Source organism: Haemaphysalis longicornis, unplaced genomic scaffold (assembly GCF_048455015.1).
Source record: "Haemaphysalis longicornis isolate Haplotype H1 unplaced genomic scaffold, Haemaphysalis longicornis Haplotype H1 scaffold_2, whole genome shotgun sequence".
Lineage (NCBI taxonomy): Eukaryota > Metazoa > Arthropoda > Arachnida > Ixodida > Ixodidae > Haemaphysalis > Haemaphysalis longicornis.
In genome coordinates, this window is record NW_027526295.1 from 271,705,843 (window position 1) to 271,727,458 (window position 21,616).

Sequence of the window (21,616 nt, forward strand, 5' to 3'; positions counted from 1 at the left end):
CTGTGTTGGCTCGCAAATTTGAAGGACCCCTCTGGCCGTCTTGGAAGGTGGAGCTTGCGCCTGCAAGAATTTGACGTTCAAGTAGTCTATAAATCCGGCAGGAAACACTCCGACGCCGACTGCCTGTCCCACGCTCCCGCCGACCCACCACCACAAGACTCCGATGAGGACAGCGCGTTCTTCGGAGTCGTGACGGAGAGCGACCTAGCCGCCCAGCAGCGTGCCGACCCCAACTTACGCGTCATAATCGACTACCTCGAAGGATGCAACGTCGCCGTGCCTAGGACCTTAAAACGCAACCTACCAGCATTCAGCCTGAAAAACTCCGCTCTCGTGAAGAAGAATTTCAGCCCCGGAACCAAAACAAATTATCTTCTTGTCATCCCGGCAGACCTTCGCGACGAAATATTGGAAGCGTGCCACGACGACCCGTCTTCCGGACATCTCGGAACAGCCCGCACTCTTGGAAAAATCAAGGCGAAGTACTACTGGCCTCGCCTTACATCCGACGTCACCCACTACGTCCGGAGCTGCCGTGACTGCCAGCGACGAAAGACGCCACCGACGAGACCCGCCGGATTTCTGCAGCCGATCGCCGTCCCATCGAGGCCCTTCCAACAGATTGTAATGGACCTTCTGGGCCCGTTCCCTACATCCCGATCCAGAAACAAGTGGATTGTCGTAGCGACAGACTACATGACGCGCTACGCAGAGGCCGCCGCTCTTCCGAGGGAGACTGTACAAGAAGTGGCAAAGTTTTTTATAAGCCAAGTTGTGCTGCGACATGTAGCCCCGGAAGTCCTAATCACGGACCGCGGAACGGCCTTTTCTGCGGAACTGACGAAAGGGATATTACGCTACAGCAACACGGATCACCGAAGAACGACGGCGTACCACCCCCAAACGAACGGACTAACGGAACGCCTGAACAAGAAGAAAATCGCGGATATGCTGTCAATGTACGTGGACGTTGAACATAAGACTTGGGACGATGTGCTACCGTATGTCACCTTTGCGTACAACACAGTAGCTACAACCTCCGACGCCGAGACGCCGAGTACCACCCAGGGGATCGTGTTTGGATTTGGACTCCTATCCGACGGCTCGGACTCAGTGAGAAGCTCCTGCGACGGTATTTCGGACCCTACCAGATTCTACGACGTGTCGGCCAACTCACCTACGAGGTGATCCCCAATAGTGATTCTGGAACATCACGACGACGCACGCGGCCCGAAGTCGTCCACGTGGTTCGCTTGAAACCTTACTATGCAAGATCACGGACTTTGTTGTTGTTTGTTTGCATTGTCTTTTGTTTTAGCATCGGGTCGATGCACTCTTAGAGGGGGGGGGGGGGTAATGCCGTGAACCACGTATTGATTTGTTTATTTATTGTATGTTTTTACTGCCCGGCCAAGCCCGGCTCTGTTATCTGTGTCCCAAGCAAAGCGCGTCTTTGATTCTTTATTTTTATGCCGCAAGGGCTGTCTCATTCAGATAATCAGACTGTTTTGTCTTAACGTCACTAGCCCAGAATAATCTTATATGATCTACAATGTTCTTGATGTTAATCGACGGTTCCAGAAGCACTCGCGCCGAAAGATAAAAGCCTGCAGAGTAGACGTCGCGGCATTCCTTTCGACGACATTCGCCTGCGCAAGTCAATTTGTTGACCGCTGCTTCACTGCCTCTGTATTCTTTTGAGATGTTAGGGGAGCACAAGTTCGCTCCGATAAACTTGTTTTCCTTGAAGACAACTGCGTCGTCTTTGGCCACGTGACAATATGACTAGCATACCTCGCGGGAGCCCGCACCATCCTCAACATCAATATTTCGGTGTCTCCCCACCTTGTCTTCCTTCCCGTGGATATGCGCTTTGTGATGGTAGTGGCTGCAGCAGAAAAGCAAGTAGGCTGCTCTGGTACTTACCTGAGGCAGAAAGCTATATACATATCTCGCCTATTTCTCTGGTACATGCTTTCTTGAAGAGAAGCCTTTTTATGTCATTCTGGGTTCGTACCAATTCCTCCAAATAACCGCTAGTAGCAAAACCAGACTACTTAAGTGCAATTACAGACAACCGGTTAGCGAATTTGGAGAATGCTACGTACCGTGTGTCCACCATAAATGATAGTGCTAAAGGTTCATGATGTGAAATATTTCCGTTACCCTATTATAAAGGCGGTATGAGGTAGGCACATTAAAGTTAAAAGCGGTTGGCAGGAACTAGTGATCAAAATAGCATAGAGAATTTTCTGCCTCAAATTTGCACATGCGCAGTAGACTAGTAAAGAGGAGATTAGAGCTAATGAGATGAAATCGTGGGTACCGGGGTTGAGGCTGGGAAAAAAAACGCCCAGTCAATATGTGTCAAACCGGCACCCCTATACGAAGGAAGAGCCCTGGTAATCATCATCCTCATGATCACTGCCATCATCAGCATCATCATACTTCCCCCACCTTCATCATCATCATTGTCTTTGTCGACGTGGTCGTCACGTGAAGGATGGACATTCTGTGCCGCATAACAAACGGAGGGGTAATTAGGACGGATTCGGTTAACCAGGGATTGGAGCAGTAGGGAGCCAGTGGCAGAGGCCTTGGTTCTCGAGATCAGGACTAGCGAAGGATGTTATCCCTTTCATAAAACACGGAGGGGAGTAGGGCAGGGCAGGAATAACAGCTGCTCCTATAGTACCCACTGGGCGAATGCCTGTTTATGGTAGCTAAGCGGCGTTAACAGGTTATTTAGGAATTTCAGGCATCGCAGAAAACTGCCGCGCGGATGCGGTTTGGCAGAAATGATTGTATGCTGATGCCCTATTTCCATGCTGCTCGCAGGTGTGACAGTGAACGCCGTGCATCCTGGGGACGTGAAGACGAATATCGCCACGAACTCTCCAGGCGGACTGCTTTTCAACTTACTTTTGTCTATCGCCGGAAAGGTGCCTGCCCTGATATATGACATCTTAAAGTCCAACTGAAGCAATGCTGTCAACCTCTCTAGTCAACCTCTCTTCTTTTTGTCTCGTGTCGTTAGCGCTGTTACTACGGATATGTACCAACTCGCCCAATCTTACGTTTTAACTTTCTAGCTACATTGCATACTCAAAATTTAACTGCGCGAAAGACGTATACAAGAAAGGACATGGACGAGCGCAGTGCGTGCTCTGCGCTCGTCCGTGTCATTTCTTGTATCCGTCTTTCGCGCAGTTAAACTTTGAATATGAACCCATTTCAACTCGCCCAGCTGTCTCTAATTCTAATCCACATTGCATAGTTGCGACTTCGGTAGTCTCTATGCCGAGTAGGCAATTGCTAATCGAAGACAGCCCACGTAACTACAGAAAATCGGCAAAGCGGATGATAGAAGAGCGGCTGTAATACACATTTCCGGTACAACGGGCACTATGTGTTGATGTACCCGATAAAAAGAAAAAACATTGAGCTGACTGTGAATGCGCAAGATAGCAAAATTGTAAGCAAGCGCCTAAAAGAACCCAATGATCCACAGCTGAAATGCCAGCAAATTTTTCGCATATTATTATCGTTTGAGCACATTGAGCGTGCTCAAACCACAATACCTATTTTATTTTATATAAGCAGCGTTCTTGTTTTAATAATTAGGTTGATTGATTGATTGATGGTGGGGTTTAACGCGCCGACGCAACGCAGGCGATGAAGCGCGCCGTACTGGAGGGCTCCGGATTAATTTTGACCACCTGGGGATCTTTATCGTGCGCCGAAATCTCGAACACACGGGCGTTTTTGCTTTCCGCCTCCATCAGAAAAGCGGCCGCCGCGGCCGGGAATCGAACCCGCGACCTCGTGCTCAGCAGCGCAACGCCTTAGCCACTGAGCCACCGCGGCGGGTTTAATAATTAGGTGCTCTTTTAAGCTTTCTCTCCCAGATCGCTCCTCCCAAATATCGAGGTAGAACCAAAAGTTTTTAAAACATGAAACATCTAAGTTATTTTCCTTTAATGACAAGATATGCACTTGAAGTTCCTGTTTAGCTTCATTAAAAGTGGAGTTAGGAGCCTTACTCGGCTGCCCATTAGCTTCAGTTACCGGTCAAAGCAATTTTTTTTTCGGTCATGTTCCGGCTCCTCAGAGAACTTTGAATGCAACCGGAACCACAGCTTGTTCATATTGCCTAGAAAGGAATGTGACATTAATTTCTGCCGGCCGCGGCGGCCGCTTTTCTGGCGGAGGCAAAAAGCAAAAACACCCGTGTGGGCAACATTTCGGAGCCCGTTAAAGATCCCCAGGTGGCCAAAATTAATATGGAGCCCTCCACTACGGCCCGCCTCATCGCCTGCATTGCGTCGGCGCGTTAAACCCTACAATCAATCAATCAATCAATCAATCAATCAATCAATCAATCAATCAATCAATCAATCAATCAATCAATCAATCAATCAATCAATCAATCAATCAATCAATCAATCAATCAATCAATCAATCAATCAATCAATCAATCAATCAATCAATCAAATAACAGTAGTTTCTGTGCTAACTCTAGTTGCGTATAGACCTTTTCAACTTTTCGCCCTGGGGGCAGTCTTCTTATCACTGGGCTGGAATAGTGAAGATTCCATTGGCGCAGTCGACAGGACGATCAAACTGCGGATGTGCAGCACATTCTAGGACATGCGGATATATCACCAATACTTAACGAATAAAAAAAAAATCTGTAGTGCAGATTACTTGCGCGTCCTCTGTTTTGACTTTCACGCGGTGGCGGCATCATTTCTTCGAGATAACGCAGTCTTTTATCTTCGCCAAAGTGTTCAACTCTGAATTTCACGCCGGAGCACCTTGTTATGCGTCTCCACCAAGACGTTCGGGCAGCACATGCTGTATATTATTGGAAAATTACTGCTGTATGACAACATAAGTACTGTACACATAACGTGGTTTACTGAGTGTGCCTATGATCTTCAGCCGTGGCTCTTTCAATGTACTTATTCTTAACTTGTGGTTGATTAAGACAACCATTGTACGTTTTTATTATTCCAACGTTTGGAGTAGCCCGCTCCTTTATAGGTTGGAGCTAACCCTTCCGGTCATTATATTTCTCTCTGTTTCTGTCTCTCTGTCTGGTTTGTGCCAAAAGGCTCCACATTATTTCACAGCGAAGCTGTATACGGCTACGTTCCACCTAAACCTGCGTCCGTGGACAGAGTCACGTAGAATAAAAATGTTCCTCGCCATAGCTAGTGTAGAATGCTCTGAAGCTCTCAATAGTATGCAAATATCTTGAAAAAAAATTATACTAACATTGGCGCCTACAACGAGTCTATCATTGCGACGAGTTCTATTTACTTGTTATGTTGTGTTAGCGCTCACACTGAAATTTTAAACATTACATGAATTCCCCTCCGCTGTAATACATGGCCGTCTACGGAAGGAGCATGACTCACGAAGAGGGCGTGCCTCTTGCTTTATCAAGACTATGCCGTAATACATTATACAGATATTACCTATAAAGACGATTCTGTGATCTCTTCCAGTTTCAATTACTTGTCATAATTAATTAGTTCACTGTGAAGTTGTAAATATTGTGGGATTCCTGTCTGCACCAATACAGCTTCGCTAGCCTTCTATCTTCACAGTGGCAAGAGTGCTCTGAATGTTTTGTGATTTGTTACATTTTATGCAGTAATTCCCCATCTCTTGCATTCCATCGAAGCAGTCATCACTCTTAGAAGGTTGTAAGAATGATGAGCCGAAAGAAGAAGAAAAAAAAAAAAAAAACAATCCCAGCGTGTGAGATGTTCAACGCATATTTAACGATCCCAAGTGTCCCAAACTAGCCGGTAGTCTACCAGCATGCATCGCCTCGTATCCTCGGGTGAGCTAACCTAAGGTTTAAACATTCGTGAAAGTGTAAGGAGCGAAATATGTTTCGGTGTCACATTCCGGCGTTTCTAGAACAAACTTGATTGGTTCGCGGCTCGCGGGAAACGCGGAATATTCTGCCTTGCAGACGGCTGATGAAGGCGCCCAGACGTCCATCTACTTGGCGGTGGAGCCGAAGTTGTCCAAGGAGACGGGCCACTACTTCTCGGACTGCCGACGAGCGTGGATCAGCAGGCAGGCGGCCGACAAGAGGCGCTGCGAGCGCTTCTTCTGGGAAACGGCACGCTTGGTGAACATGGACGAAGCCGAGGTCAACACTCTTATCGGCAGCAAACAATAAAGAGAGGACCTGGTATTCATCCCGTCTGTCTGATGATGCACCTCGGATTATTGCTGGTCTGACTGATTAAAAATTCAGAAATCTCAAGATGGAATTGTCGAGTTATGCATAAGGTAACAAAGCTTCGCCATTAACAGCGCCCCTTAAAAGTTGGCTTCACCGCTGTAAACAATTACATTGCTGGGAACACAATTTAATTGTTGCGTTCCGTCTTCGTCGCTTTTAGATGCAGAATTTGCATATCTTTATGAGAGCGGTGCATGAAAACGTGCGCCTGCTCATGTGTCAAGTTTTTCTCTTTGTTTTATACCTTCGATGGCTTTATAGTTGTGTATCTTCAATAAAACATTTGTAGTTTTGGTTCAGCGCTTGTACAGTGTTATCATCTTGTCCCGTTATTTGTGCGCTGTGAAGATGAATCTGTACCAACTAGCCGGGTTTTCTACGCTGCTTTAGTTTAAATACAGTATAGGCAGTCTAATGGCCAAGTATGAAGGTCCCAGAGCATTTCATTAAATACTTCGTTGAGGCTCCATGTATACACGTACGGAACGTTATACACCCGACTCCCTTAAAATCGACTTCTAATCTGAGCACGACTACAAAGCTGGGGAAACATTTTATTAGGCGACATGTAGGCGTTTTTAAATGAAAATATAAAGATCCCAGGTCCTTCTATTAACAGCATTTCCTGAAGCACTGAAAGTGTGATACATCACGCATTACAGACGCACAAAAGGGTTTCCTCGTTGCCTCCGTATATCAACGCGTACGCGTTTAAAACAACGAAATTCTCGGCCCCAGGCCTCTGCACGCTCCAAATAGCGGTGTAATTCAATGATGCAGCTTTAGCGGCATTAAAATATTTTTGCACCGGGGTGTGTGCCTCATATAGGAAAGCGGAACTATGAACTTGGTTTTGTCGAAAAAAAAAAAAAAAAAAAAACGTCGCTCTAGATGAGTAAATGCACAGTTTCCCGAACGACTGCCAACAGTAATATTTCTCGTCGCAGCCAGTCTAGCCCTTTTTTAAATGCCGGCTTTACTTGTTCGAAGAATGCGATGAATGTGCATTTTAACAGTGGAGCTGTTGTATATGCAGTAAGTTCGCCGTTGCAGGAAAAAAATACCAAGAAAAATGCGCGGCGTTCGTGAGCGCGTGCCTTGCGGGGACTGTCGAGCGTCCTCGGCACGCGCAGTGGCTTAAGCAAAAAGACAAAAAGAACTCAAGTTCTAATGCTAAAGATTTTTCGGTTTGTTTTCTTCACTATACATTGATATGCCAAGACAGCTGTTCCGATAGACTCTCATTAAAAGGAATACGCTGGACTTCCTTTTTCCTTATCCTTAAAACAGCGTGCTTTATTTTCAACATATATAATAAAGCTCTCTTCTTGGCGTTTTTTGTGGCACTGCGTTTGAACTTACGGCAACTGAGAGAGAGAGAGAGAGAGAGAAACACGTTTTATTCCTGGCCAGGCTAAGTTAGTTCGGACGGTGGAGCCGCGGAAGCGCAGCTCTATAGGTCCGAGCCATGTCGACCAGGGCGCATTGGGACTGGGCGTCCGAGCGCGCAAGGGCAGACAGCCAGGAGTCGGGGGGGGGGGGGGGGGGGGTTGGGTAGGGGAAGAGGAAGCAGGGCAGGGCAGCGCCAGATGGCGTGGGGGGTGTCTTCGAAGTCTCCGCAGTGTGAACAAGCGGGGGTGGGAAAGAGGGATGGCGATATGTGGGTGAGGATGGATCGAGTGGGGAGGGAATGGGTTTGGATCTGCCTCCAGAGGGATGATTCAACCGGGGATAACGAGGGGTGAGGGGGTGGGGGGTGGTGCGTGAAAGCCTGTGATGGAGGGTGATACGGCAACTGAAACGTTTCAGTCCAAGCCAACGATGAAAGTAAGGCGCGCGTACGGCATAATTACAGCCATGGTAGCATAATGGTGGCTCATGACGACGCAGACGGCCTTGATGCGAGCCGCATAGACGCTAGCGCCAGATTCCTCTCTAGTGTATATTGTAAGAAACTCCATGGCGCTGCCTAGTTGGGTGTACAATTGGCATGTGGCGGGAAGGAGGGTGGGATACATGGCACGTAGAAGGGCGCCATGTGGGTATAGGCATTAGTTTTCAGCCGCCGGAAGGTGGTGGCTCCGTCTCGGGAGATAACATGATAAGTAGCGCAAATAAACAAACGAATTCTCTTAGATCAAAACCAACACGCCCAGCAACAAGTTGTTCTAAAGACCCGGGAGGTGGGTGCGTGTGCGTGTGCGTGCGTGTGCGTGCGTGTGCGTGCGTGCGCGTGTGTGCTTGTGCGTGTGTGTGTGTGTGTCTGTGTGTGTGCATGTGTTGCAATAAGGTACGCATTTGGGCTGGTTGGTTCATGATTACGAGTGAAAAAATAGCGCTAAAAGGACAGGACAAGAAAGGACACAGGACCACGGCGCTGACTAACAACCAAATGTGTTTTATTTCTTCAGTCAGCATATATACTTCACCATTATCACTAAGCAATGACAAACAAATTGATTGTAATACTCAGCCTGCGCAGAGGCTAAGAGGCGATCAATCAAACATGAATTTTATCTCTTTTGGAAGGAGGGAAATCGAGGGGAGGCTAACACATGCCTCGCCACTGTTGTGGATGTGATAGGCTTCTGAAATGAGACGCGCGCATTCATCACGGTATTTTGACAAGAAAGTGGTATCTTCAAAAATTGGGTGGCACTTGCATTTCTTACAGTTCTTACAATGAATGGCTAACTGACTATCAGCAGCCTGTTTTTTAACCTTATTCGAATGTTCCCGCAAGCGGTCATTCGCGCACCGCCCCGTTTGGCCGATATAATATTTCCCGCAGGAAAGAGGAATTTTGTACACTACACCTTGGCGACATTCAACATACTTCTGCTTATGTTTCTTAGTACATCCTCTTGTTTTCCTCCTCCCCTCTCGATTCACTTTCTGGCACAGACTACCGAGCTTATTTTGGGCAGAAAACAATAGCTTAACGCCTGTCCTGCCGACAACCTTCTTGAGATTGTGCGCCACCTTGTGCACATATGGGATGACGGCTATTTTTTGCTGCGAGTTTGTCTCCGATTGTATGGCAACTGAGCGTTTTTTCTTAAGGCCTGCTAAGAGGCTTTCAGCAATGTTAGCCAAACTACGCTTCTTAGACTTGGAGCTCACGTACTTAGATAGCCATGTCTGTTGGCGTTATGCGCCAAGGTCTCAAAAGAGCCTTCTTCCTTTTTCGTCTGCCCACTCGAAGATTGTAAAACGCGGCATTGCAACAGCGTGCATGAAGGCGGCGCTAAGTAGGTCTTGTGACCACCAAGTTGATGAAAGTTTTCTGTCGCAAGTAGCACGCCTGAAGCTTGCAGGTTTTCCAGCAACGCTTTTGGCTAACATTGCTGAAAGCCTCTTAGCAGGCCTTAAGAAAAAACGCTCAGTTGCCATACAATCGGAGACAAACTCGCAGCAAAAAATAGCCGTCATCCCATATGTGCACAAGGTGGCGCACAATCTCAAGAAGGTTGTCGGCAGGGCAGGCGTTAAGCTATTGTTTTCTGCCCAAAATAAGCTCGGTAGTCTGTGCCAGAAAGTGAATCGAGAGGGGAGGAGGAAAACAAGAGGATGTACTAAGAAACATAAGCAGAAGTATGTTGAATGTCGCCAAGGTGTATTGTACGAAATTCCTCTTTCTTGCGGGAAATATTATATCGGCCAAACGGGGCGGTGCGCGAATGACCGCTTGCGGGAACATTCGAATAAGGTTAAAAAACAGGCTGCTGATAGTCAGTTAGCCATTCATTGTAAGAACTGTAAGAAATGCAAGTGCCGCCCAATTTTTGAAGCTACCACTTTCTTGTCAAAATACCGTGATGAATGCGCGCGTCTCATTTCAGAAGCCTATCACATCCACAACAGTGGCGAGGCATGTGTTAGCCTCCCCTCGATTTCCCTCCTTCCAAAAGAGATAAAATTCATGTCTTATTGATCGCCTCTTAGCCTCTGCGCAGGCTGAGTATTACAATAAATTTGTTTGTCATTGCTTAGTGATAATGGTGAAGTATATATGCTGACTGAAGAAATAAAACACATTTGGTTGTTAGTCAGCGCCGTGGTCCTGTGTCCTTTCTTGTCCTGTCCTTTTAGCGCTATTTTTTCTCACGTGCATGTGTGCATGCGTGTGCATGTGCGTGCGCGTGCACGTCTAGCAATTGCAGGCGCGTGCGCGTGCGTGTGTGCGTGTGCGTGTGCGTGTGCGTGTGCGTGTGCGTGTGCGTGTGCGTGTGCGTGCGTGCGTGCGTGCGCGTGTGTGCACGTGTGCGCGTGCGCGCGTGCGTGTGTGTGTGTGCGTGTGCGTGTGTGTGCGTATGTGTGCGTGCGTGGGCGTGTGTGCGTGCGTGTGTGTGGGCGTGTGTGTGTGTGTGTGTGCGTGCATGTGTGCGTGCGTCTGTGCGTGTGAGGGGGTTATTTGCGGCGTTTTTCTGTAGTGGGCGAGTATGTTGGTGTGTGGTTGAAGTGGAGGGGGCTTAGGGGTTGCTTCAGATAGGGGTTCCTGTCCCTCGTGCGAAACGTCCCAGTGTGAATGACCACCCTAAAAAAAAAGGCCACCACAATAATAAAAGGACCGTCATGTACATTGTGAATTGAAAGCTTGTACAGCCTCCCAAATTTTTAATAATATAGCAGCAGCGACGACCCATCGGCAAGCCAGCGCCTTATCACGGTGTTCACCGGCCAAACGGGCGAGAGTACGCGCATGCGCATAAAACTATCTGTTGTGGTAGTGTCGTCTGCTCCGCTGTTCTCAGGGCAACACACACAAGGTCTTATCTCGCAAGGTCGTTTCGCTATCGCAAAAGGTAGCTAAGCACCGTGGGGCCAAGTTTTTATTGTTATCAGATTTGTTATTCATCACATTATATCGCGCAGCGGCCTAAGACCGTTCCGGCCAGAAAACCGGTCCTGTTCTACTGTTATTTATGTTTTCCGTGACATTCCTCACGCTGGAAGGGGGCAAGTGACCCGGAAAAAAATCACACGCACATTTGATATGCGCATGCGCGTCAAATAACCACGATTTCTCTTGGACAAAGTTATTCACATGCAGTGGCAGGGGGTGTACCACTCTCAAGGAAACAGCGTAGCAGACGACACTCATACAGCCGATAGCCCTATGCGCGTGCGCGTACTCTCGCCTGTTTCGCTGCTGAACACCGTGATAAGGCGCTGATATGCCGATAGGTCTTGGCTCCGGCTATATTATTAAAAATTTGGGAGGCTGTACAATAGCTACTTATTCCTATGGTTGTTATTATTATATAAGGCAAAAAATAATTCGTAAGGAATTTAAGCAATAAACTGCCTTTATGGGCTTAGGGCCCACACTCGAGCGCCATGAGTGCGACGATGTAATTGCTCTTTTTTCACTGTTTTCCCAGGCTTTTTCACCGTTTTCACTCCGCAGATAACAACCGCACGCACGCACGCAGAAGTGACGTAGCCATTGGTGCTGTCGGCGCATGGCTGTGAAATTGCGATTTTCGGTAACTTACAAGTCGTCCTGTCAAGATAAGAACAAGAATATACTCACTCTGCCGGCAGGATGCGCTTTGCCCAGGCCATGCACGTGATAGCTCAGGAGTTTTAAACTGCACCTTTTTTTCCGCGCAAAAAAGCGAAGACGAACTGCCTCAGCGGTTCTAGTTGAAAACGTGAAAATGGAAGGCGCCTATGAAACTATCCTGCAAGGCCTACAACACGAGGGATCTTGGGGCTCAAGGTAATTTTCAAATACTATTTTCGCATGGCTCAAAGTATAACTGCAGTCTTAGTACGAAGGTTTAATTAATGCACATAGCGATGTCTGAAACAACGGTGTCACTTGACGCCTGTCTAAATGCGCGTTTTTGTTGCCGAATCGGTAGCCGAAGCCGTAATGGGGCTCAAGTTAATTTGCAAATACTATTTTCGCATGGCTCAAAGTATAACTGCGGTCTTAGTACGAAGGTTTCATGCACATAGCGATGTCTGAAACAACGGTGTCACTTGACGCCCGTCTAAATGTCCGTTTCGGTTGCCGAATTGGTAGCCCAAGCCGTAAGACTATTGACGATGAATTCATCCTTCTGGAATGCATGCCCTTTTCTGCGTGCACTACTGGTGTGGCAAAGCGGCGAGTTTGCCGGCGAATGTTACCCGCCTGGACTTAGAACGACGCTGTGCTCCCGGCAAGAAAACTGCAGTGACTGTACAGTCATGTGCAGCTGGAATTAAAAATACCCTTGGGCATCTTCTAGTGGGAATATTCTGTGGAAATAGGACACTAACTTAGGCTCCTTTGTGCTTCTATTCTATGGCGACAAGCCTCTGTCTGAGGGGCGTTGTTGGCTCAAGCGCCCACGCAACCGTACCCACCTTAAAATGATAATTTTTGCAGGCAATACAAACGGCGACAGTGCGCTTGTTTGGTGGCCTTTCGGTTATTTAGGTACGGCGCCGGTAATCAAAGTGTGATGGCTGCCTGGATTGAAATCACAAATTGCTGTAATCCATTCTTTTTTCATAAGTGTTCTCCAGCAACCCCGAATACCGAATTGAAATTGAGTCTCATATGAGGGAATACTTGTTAAATCTTCAAAACAGATTGGTTAATAATGCAGGAAGATAATTTTTCCACTCCTTTACTGGTATGTGTGCTTTTCTGATGGCGTTCGTTGCATCTAACTTCTTGCCTAGCTAGCTTAGGCACTGAATGGGAATGCCGGGACAGGGCAGGGTATTTCGAATAGAGGCTGTTCACGCAGCTTCTCATAGATGAGCGCTCTTCTATGGTCGGATGGAAAAGTTCGAGACTGGTTAAGAACCTTAGCAGCAACGTTAAGAATGTAAAGGCTGCCAGCACTTGTCTATATACACTTTACCTGGTGCCACACAGCTGAAGTGATTACCCAAATTGTGCGCTCTTTTTCTCTCCAAATGTTGTAGCGGGGAGCAAATACAATTGACAATGTCTACTCCGAGTGCCTCAACAGCCTTACAAGGAACTCGGCGTATCCCTACACATTCAAGGTGGGTAGAAACTACGGGCTCGAAAAGAGGCTCGTACGTCTTTTTTTTTTTTTTTTTTTTTTTTGCGGTTACCAGTTAAACGAATGTTCCACTTGACACGGCTTCGTCCCACGAGATAACACGCAGGATATCTTAGGAAATGACCCGTACGTGGGACTGTAAAGCGACCTTTCGAAGCGTAATATCAAAAAACTTGAAACGCAGTCCTTCCAGACAAAAAAATATCGAAGAAGCCCTGGAAAAATTAAATGATAATAGGCACTAGCCTTAGAGCCATTCAGAATACCGACTTGATAGTAACAAAATAAAATACAGTCCATCGTTAAGATTAAAGAAGTGGTGTTGCTGCGCTAGCAGGGAAATCCTGGTTGCAACGCATGGCATATTTGTTTGTAACTTAGTTCACTACAGTTTCCAACTCCTTCCCCCCTTCTCCTCAAGAACAGAGAACACCATTCTCACGGGTTGGCTGCTCATTGTCTTTCGGAATCTAACCACCCTTTTTAAAATCTACGGTTCACTGCGCCGAAGCAATACGTGAGCTATGAAACTTCTGTGATTTTCACATGGATTTCATTGCTCAGCTAAAATATGTTCCGGAGTTAATAAGGTGTAACATATGTGACAAGAGTACCTTCCCAGTAGCATGAACCAAACACGGTGGACGAGGGGGGTCGCAGTGCGTCTGACCTGACTTCGCAGCTTCGGCGTTACGAATTGTATCGAGGGTGGCAGTCTCAACACATTGCACCTTTCGGTTGACTGTTTGCCACCGAAGAGAAGCCAGCTTTCTTCAATGTGTCCACAAAAACGAAAGATGGTGGTTATTTCGGAGGGCCCTTTGGTGTTCCGGGTACCGGGCTTGGTAGTGCGCTAACGGTTACCTTTCGCGACCGCCGAACAATGGGCTGTGCGCAACGTAAATAATTTAGTTAGAGGAAAAGCAGGTTTTAGGGTTGCCCACGCGAAGATTTACTGAAAACTGCACCACTTGGGGAACATTCATGGTGCTACAGTGTAATAACAAGCTCTCGCCGTGGCCACTTCTTGCTGAACTGCTTGGCATTGTTATTTGCCATCTTTCAGAGTCATCTCCCAGAAGGTCGGCGTGCTTGCTCTTGTGGCATTGGAAACTGCACGGGGAAACAAACGGGCCATAGGCAGTGGCCTTTTTTTTTCATTTACTAGTACCGTTAACACAGAATGGGGCCACTGGAGGGTTGAAAACAGAATAGCATAATTTCGGCGACGTGCTTATGTCAGGATAATGCGTTATACCCAGGGTTCGCTGTTTTAAGTTCATATTTTAAGGACTATAGTCTTTCTTGGGTTGCTTAAACCCCATAATTTTTCTGTCTGTATGTCTGCCTGCCTGCCTGTCTGTCTGTCCCTCGATTCAGCCTTCGGGCCAAATGTTAAACGGGTATTCGATAAAGATTAGATAGGCAAAACATCTTCGAAACACTAAATCTCGAGGCACACTTCATACTTAATATTGTAGAAGAAAAAAAACCCTTAGTCATATTTGAGGCAAGATACCGATATATAAGCTGTATTTCCGGTATTCTTTTCATTTCATTTCATTTGCGACCACCTTAAAGGCCCAGGGCATTACATAAAGGCATTACAAAAAGGCATTACATGAGGGGCATTACATACGCAGTATACGTCGGCCAAAGCCGAGGCATACAGCGTATAAAAATATAGGCTCACGCGGTCGTTCCAAGCGGGCAAGTTGCTAGTTCACCCGGGAGGAATTTGCAGCTGCTCGACGAGCTGGAACCTGCGGCGGCAATGGCGGTGGCAGAGGCATTCGCTGTTTTCGCGCCCATTCGCGCTTGTGTACAGTCCGATGCTCTTTCAATTTCCGCTGTTCCTCCGAGCGAATTACATGCGTCCATCCCATGCGAGTTAAACCCTGGACGTACTCGAGCTTTATTCAAGTGGCCAAACATGGGGCTGTTTGGCCAAACATGGGGCTGTTACCTCCCGCGTCGTAGGCATCTTACTGACAGTGTATCACACCGACCCAAACCGCTCGACCACGAAGCTAGTTGACCTGACCTGACTAGCTGACACGTCGCATTCAGCTGTGAGACCCGCACGTTTAAATCTCCCACCACCACGGCGGCAATTTCACCGGTACGGGCATGAATCCTGGTTGCACGTTCACGCACTATTTTTCCACCGTAACCCGCGCACGCATAAACCGGTGATTGTTTATGGGAGTGTGCTTAGGCGCAAAAATACAGCGGCGAAAATATCGCTAGAAAAGCCATATAGGCTGAAGAATTATGGGGCTCACTTCGGCGTTCCAAGTGGGGAAGTTGCTCTACATCCGGGCGGGATTTGTAGCTTCTGCACAAGGTGAAATTTGAGGCAGCAACGGTGGTGGGCACACGGTCGACGTCAGTGGCTTTACGCCGTTTTCACGCCCATTTGCACCTATGTTTATTATTTGAAATCACCTGGTAACGGAGCTACCGCCATGATCAGCCGATTGAGCAAGTTGTGACACAGGCATAGGTGGTGGTTCGATTCGATGGTGCTTTATTGATCACAAAGAAACAACATACAATGGGTATATACAGGAGGAGGTCCCGAAGTCAAAGACTGCAGGGTACCTCCTACTGCAGGGGGACCTCCTATTGTGTAAGGTATAACAGTTGTGAAAGAGGCGATGGCCAGAAGGAGCACAGATGTGGTGCCGAGTAAACCGGCTTCACCGGAATGAAAACTGGGGGGGGAGGGGGGGGGGAAGCTGAGACATATGCTGCCCTGCAGTAAAAACGCCGCCCCATTTTTATAGTCATCACGGGGAGTATTTGATGTTATAGATAACTTACTTTGATATAAAAAGCGCCCTCAACCTGCTGGCCTGGCTTTCCAAACGACGTTTACTCTACACTTCAAAGGGTTTCATCCCATACTATGGATAGTAGATTATGTCCTTGCAGGTGGTGTTCACAGCATAGCTGCCACCTTGACGATACGGTAACGATACCCTGGCCCATGCCACTGAGAGGTCTTTCCAGTCCACAAAATCCCAAACATTGGGTTAATTGTCTAGAAGTGTTATAACTTTTTTACGCGGAAAAATTGTCTTCGAACGAAAGTGTTCGGGTTCCACTGTGTACACAGGTAAGTTTTGGTGTTACAACAAAAAATTTTCTACGCCCGGCATACAGTGATAGCGGGGTAGGCAAACAATTCTCTGTTGGCACCAGCCCCACCATAAAACTTTCCTAAGTAACGCTGGAAACTATACCCGACATTGCATATTTAGACAGGTATCAACAAAACGTAGCCGTAGAAATTGGCTTAATGCACCATTATATTACGTTTCTGTCCACATTCCTTGCACAAAGCTCATTTCAAGAAGCTGGACTCTGACGTCTAACAAGAGGCTGAAGACCGTTCCGAGCAGGCAATCTTAGCGCCCGTATAGCAACCACCCTGCACTAAAGCTATGATCTTGTCTAAAGGATAGCGAGCACGACGTGCTGTCGTAGCTACAGAGTTAAACCCCTTGTCTTTCCAGCAGAGATTAGTTTTTCGGAAACCAGTCCTGTTTGCTCTAGATTTCAACACACTGCCTCCAACGACAATGCGAAGACTGTTCTGGACCTTCCAAGCTGTTTTCAGTGAGCCCGCAGTTCTCTGAGCATTCGTATCGTGCAACTACACAAATGATTCAGAAAGAATTAACGGAACTCGCAAAACGTTGGCTTGACCTGATCATTCGGTGAGTTGAATCCCTTACCATCCCTTACCTTGAATCCTTTGCCTTTGACTTCCACAACGCTTATGGTAAAATACTTCGGTTCAGTCCTTGCTCCTAATCCTGTGTCCAAAGAATTACAGCGTAAGTAAAAACAGGGGAACTAAGCAGCTTTATGGAATTTCATTTATCTGCGTGATATTCTGTTGGAAATATTGCTAACACGCACCCCAGAATTCCATTGTTTCGCCCCGGTCTGTCTGTCTGTCTGTCTGTCTTTTCTATCTGCCTGTCTGTCTGTCTGCTTTTTCTGTCTGTCTGTCTGTCTGTCTGTCTGTCTGTCTGTCTGTCTGTCTGTCTGTCTGTCTGTCTGTCTGTCTGTCTGTCTGTCTGCTTTTTCTGTCTGTCTGTCTGCTTTTTCTGTCTGTCTTCTGTCTGTCTGCTTTTTCTGTCCGTCTTACGACCCTGCTTGATGACGATGAGGCCCACAGCCGTCTGCCTTCCCGTCAAACAAGTGCAAAAATTCTGTATCATGGTGTCTGACACGGGGGAAAGTTGTTTGGAAAGCTAGTTTTCTTCGGTAATTTAAAACGATCGACATAATTACGTAATGAAAAAGTAATCCTTCTTATTTTCTCGATTTAGGAGATATTTTGAGATAGTAGGAAGTGCATTCATGCGTTCTATTTAACAGTAAACCACGCTGTATATCTGTTAAAGGAGACTTGCGTATCACATTATTTTTATACAGTATAATCTCGTCAATTCGAACGTCGAGAGGACAGAAAATCTGTCCGAATTAGCCGGAGTTCGAACTAGGGGGGGTCCTTGGAATTGGCGGTACAGCGCACGCCGCCAGTACTATTAGAAACTCATGAGTGATAAAGCAGACGGCACTGCACGTCCTTCGAAGCTCACTTTCAATAATTACGTGGTGCGGAAGTACAGCATACGCAATGGTCAGTTCGAGATGCGAACTCGAAGAAGCGGGCGCGCACTTCCGGTCTGCCATCTGTAGTGCGAAGGTCACGTGGTTTATGCCAGCTGCTTCAGCGTACGCGGAGCAAGCGCGGGGTTACGGTTCCGGGGAGCTGCGGAGGCTATGGACGCATTGAACTTTGCCCTTCGGCTTCGAATTTCACGAAAAGTAGTTTGTGCGGACGGGCAATATTGTTCGAATTCACTACGGCAAGTGTTTCAGGTTGCAATTAGCGAGAGTGTTCCCACATTCAAATACACGTCATTTTGCCGGGACCAATGGACCAGTTCGAATTATCCCTTATAGTTCGAATTCTACGAGTTCGAATTAACGAGATTCAACATACTCTGATCAAGCACTGGTGTTAAAGGATTTCACCGACGGCTTACCGACTAAATTGATCCTTCCATTTAATTTTCAGTATAGTGAACATTTATGGCTCGTAATTATAAAATTATGACAACGTAGCAAGCCCATAACTGTAGTTTTGTGTGTTGCCAGCTGCCTGCCTCCTTTGCTTTATATGGAGTAAACGCACTGGGCTTTGTGAATTCAATCTTATTAATATTCACTTTTCAACCCCGCATCGTTTCTCTCTACACCAACCAACTGGCCCATAATTATTTTTGCGTTCGAATTACTTCTTCCGCTTAGGTCTGGACGCAAGTTGTGCAGCTATATCAACAGGAGACTGGCCGGGATCGGCAGTATTGTGAGCGAGCTTCTTCTGGGTACAAGGGAACTCTTGATGACATTGCAAGGACTTCTGACTCAGAAACGAATGACATTTGAGCCTTATGATGAAAGTGACTGCTACATCAACATGAGAGGAAAGACTGTCGTTATCACAGGAGCAAGTTCTGGTGAGTAGTATAGTTAGCAACGCATTGGTTAAGGACGTGACGTCTCATTGTACGTGATGCTCCTATTCTCTACTACCACAACACGCACTAATTTCCTCGTTTGCCGGGTTCAAATTCGTTTTCCCGGCGCATGTAATCTCATATCAGAGCATATTCCTCTTATATACAATGCTGACGAATGATACTCATCTTTTTTTCGTCGCTGACTGCAGTATCAGCCAGAGCTCGCTGCCAGTAAAACCGGGGAAGACCATCAGTCAATCTCACCAACGTTTCACGTGCTACTTACAGCCTTTACTGAGTTCGGCTACCGAAATTTTCGTTATCGTTGTACAGATGGATAATATGGCTAAGATAATTTAGTTTAAGTTCATTCAGTTTACCCCATGCAGCAACAAACATGCCCTTCACTGCAGGGTCAAGTTTTACCGAGGGTATTGAGATCTGCACCGCTTTATTGGAAATGAATTATTCAAAATCTTGTTCTCACCGGCAGTAGTGGTCTTAATCTTGGTGATAATCTTAATTATGGTGATCATCACCATCTCGACGTACTTTTATTCAATTCAGCCTAATATGCCATGCTGTCTCGTCCTTGTTTTCTATGATAGATGTCAACTCTCTGGGTTCCTTTTTTTGAGATCCGAGTTAGAAGTAGCATTTTATAATTGTGCCCCCACTACGAAATAGTCACCGCCAGGGAATGCAGAACACAGAGTTCCCTCCCTGCGTAACCACAGCGGTAGTTCAATCACTGAGAAATTATGGTGCCCGAAGTCGTCACGTGTCTTCGATTACCAACCACGCTTCGATATTCCTGACGAAGTCGAAATGTTGGCACAGTCCTTGGGCACGCAACTGAGGACTGCAAATAGCCTTAGTTACGCCACCGTCCTACATATTTTCGCATTGCACAGCTAATCAATAAGGCTGACATCAGATCTCAATGTTTAGAAGATTAAAAATATCTAGAACCTCAGATCTCAATATTTACAGCATTACCTCATGCGTAATTATCGGCAGAGTTGAAAAGATTAACCCAACCCACAGAAATTACACTCCCAAGGAGTGGAGCCAGTCTCACTACCATAGGAACCCCCAGTGCATGCGACCTATATATAACATGTTGCAGGTGTGGGCCTAGCCCTTGCCAAGGAACTTGCCCGCTGCAACGCCCGCGTTATTCTGGCGGTCGGCGAACGGGACCATAATGTCGACGTCTGGACGTCTGTTTACCTGGCGACGGACCGCTACGTCAGTGTGCGCCGGGTTGACCTGACTTCGTTCCACTCTGTGTGGGAGTTTGCTGCGGACATCATCGACAAGGAGCCGCGGCTGGATGTGCTCATCAACGCAGCTGCCATGACATCTGGTTAGCCCAGGCCCACTGTAGCTACGCGCGCATGAAACACATAGCATCGTTGCGCACGAATCGTAGCTCTGCGGGCTTGGTTTAGAGCAACTGTCATAATTCTGTTGCGCATTTATTATAATTCTCTTGAGCTCATAATTCTCTTGAGCTACGTTTCCGCAGGATCCTACTCAAAGCATGTAGTTGAAAACATAGCGCCTTTTAAGGGGCGCTAAAGGCCGCATAACATCTGATCTGAAGGCTTAAAGCTTTCTTTGCGCTTTCAGAGAGAGAAAGAGAGAGAGAGAATATACATTTAGATTTTATTCGACAACGTGCGGTGCCCTACTTGCTAAGAAAGGAATATTTTAAAACTGCTAAAAAATTAATCGACGCTAAAACAGGAACGAAGAAGAAACACGTAACACACAACACGGTGCCGTGTTGTGTGTTACGTGTTTCTTCTTCGTAACACACAACACGGTGCCGTGTTGTGTGTTATGTGTTTCTTCTTCGTTCCTGTTTTAGCACCGCTTAATTTTTTAGCAGTATGTATGAACTCACCCACATCAAGCTTTTATTACTTTTAAAACTGGAATTTCTCTGTACATTGTTTCTTTTTTTTTTTTCGTGGCCCAAGATGGCGCATCACAAAATTGTAAGACTAAGTACCACTCACGGGCGAATCAATCCGGGCTCAGTTGCCAGCCTAGAAGGCGCCGAAAATATGGACGTTAAAGCAGACAGCCAACGCGCTCTCCTCGCTGCTTTCGCTAATAACTTCTTTTTTTTTTGCTGATCGTAGGCATGCAAGTTGGCGCAAAAACAGTTGTACCCACTTCTGTTTACATGAATATTGCGACTAGACTTGTTCCCCAAAAAGAAACACCCGCCCAAAACCGGAACTGAAACATCGTCGGCCGTGCGAGGTGATGCTGCCAACTAAGCAATGCTCACTAAGCTGAAGTTCGCCCATTTTTAGAAGCATGCCCTCAACCAGAACTGCTGGCTGCATTGATTGGTCGAGAATCCGGCGTTGGTCGAGAATCTCGACAAGGTTGGTCGAGAATCCGGCGTCTGGTCAATGATCGGATCACGTAATGGCCGACGGGGTAAACTTTATCACGCTGAAAAAGGCCAGAAAGCACACAATGTGATGACCAATGTAAAGAATTCGGGTAGATGTACCATTTTGCGCGCGCGCAGTGGTGCCAAGCACCTTTCGCCAACTTCATCCAACCTGCCGAAACTTGTTATAAACGCCGTGGGAAATTTTTGTGTCTCTGCTAACATACGTACATTTATTTACACGCTTCATGTACCGGGAAAACAAACTTACTATGCAGCTTGGAATGCTAATACCGCACCCACACAATACGGGATTCGGAAGAGGAGACATCACTCATGACAGTTAATGTAA

General features: G+C 46.8%; 1 protein-coding gene across 1 annotated transcript in view; it reads left to right on the forward strand.

The window, feature by feature from the left end:
- LOC144168639 (uncharacterized) overlaps positions 1-21,616 on the forward strand; it is a 42,319-nt gene that overhangs the window by 17,008 nt on the left and 3,695 nt on the right. The window contains exons 6-11 of the mRNA XM_077697584.1: positions 2,839-2,942; positions 5,990-6,199; positions 11,848-11,993; positions 13,199-13,282; positions 18,637-18,845; positions 19,978-20,217. Coding sequence (XP_077553710.1) covers positions 2,839-2,942; positions 5,990-6,199; positions 11,848-11,993; positions 13,199-13,282; positions 18,637-18,845; positions 19,978-20,217 — 993 coding nt within the window. The remainder of the gene's footprint in view (positions 1-2,838; positions 2,943-5,989; positions 6,200-11,847; positions 11,994-13,198; positions 13,283-18,636; positions 18,846-19,977; positions 20,218-21,616) is intronic.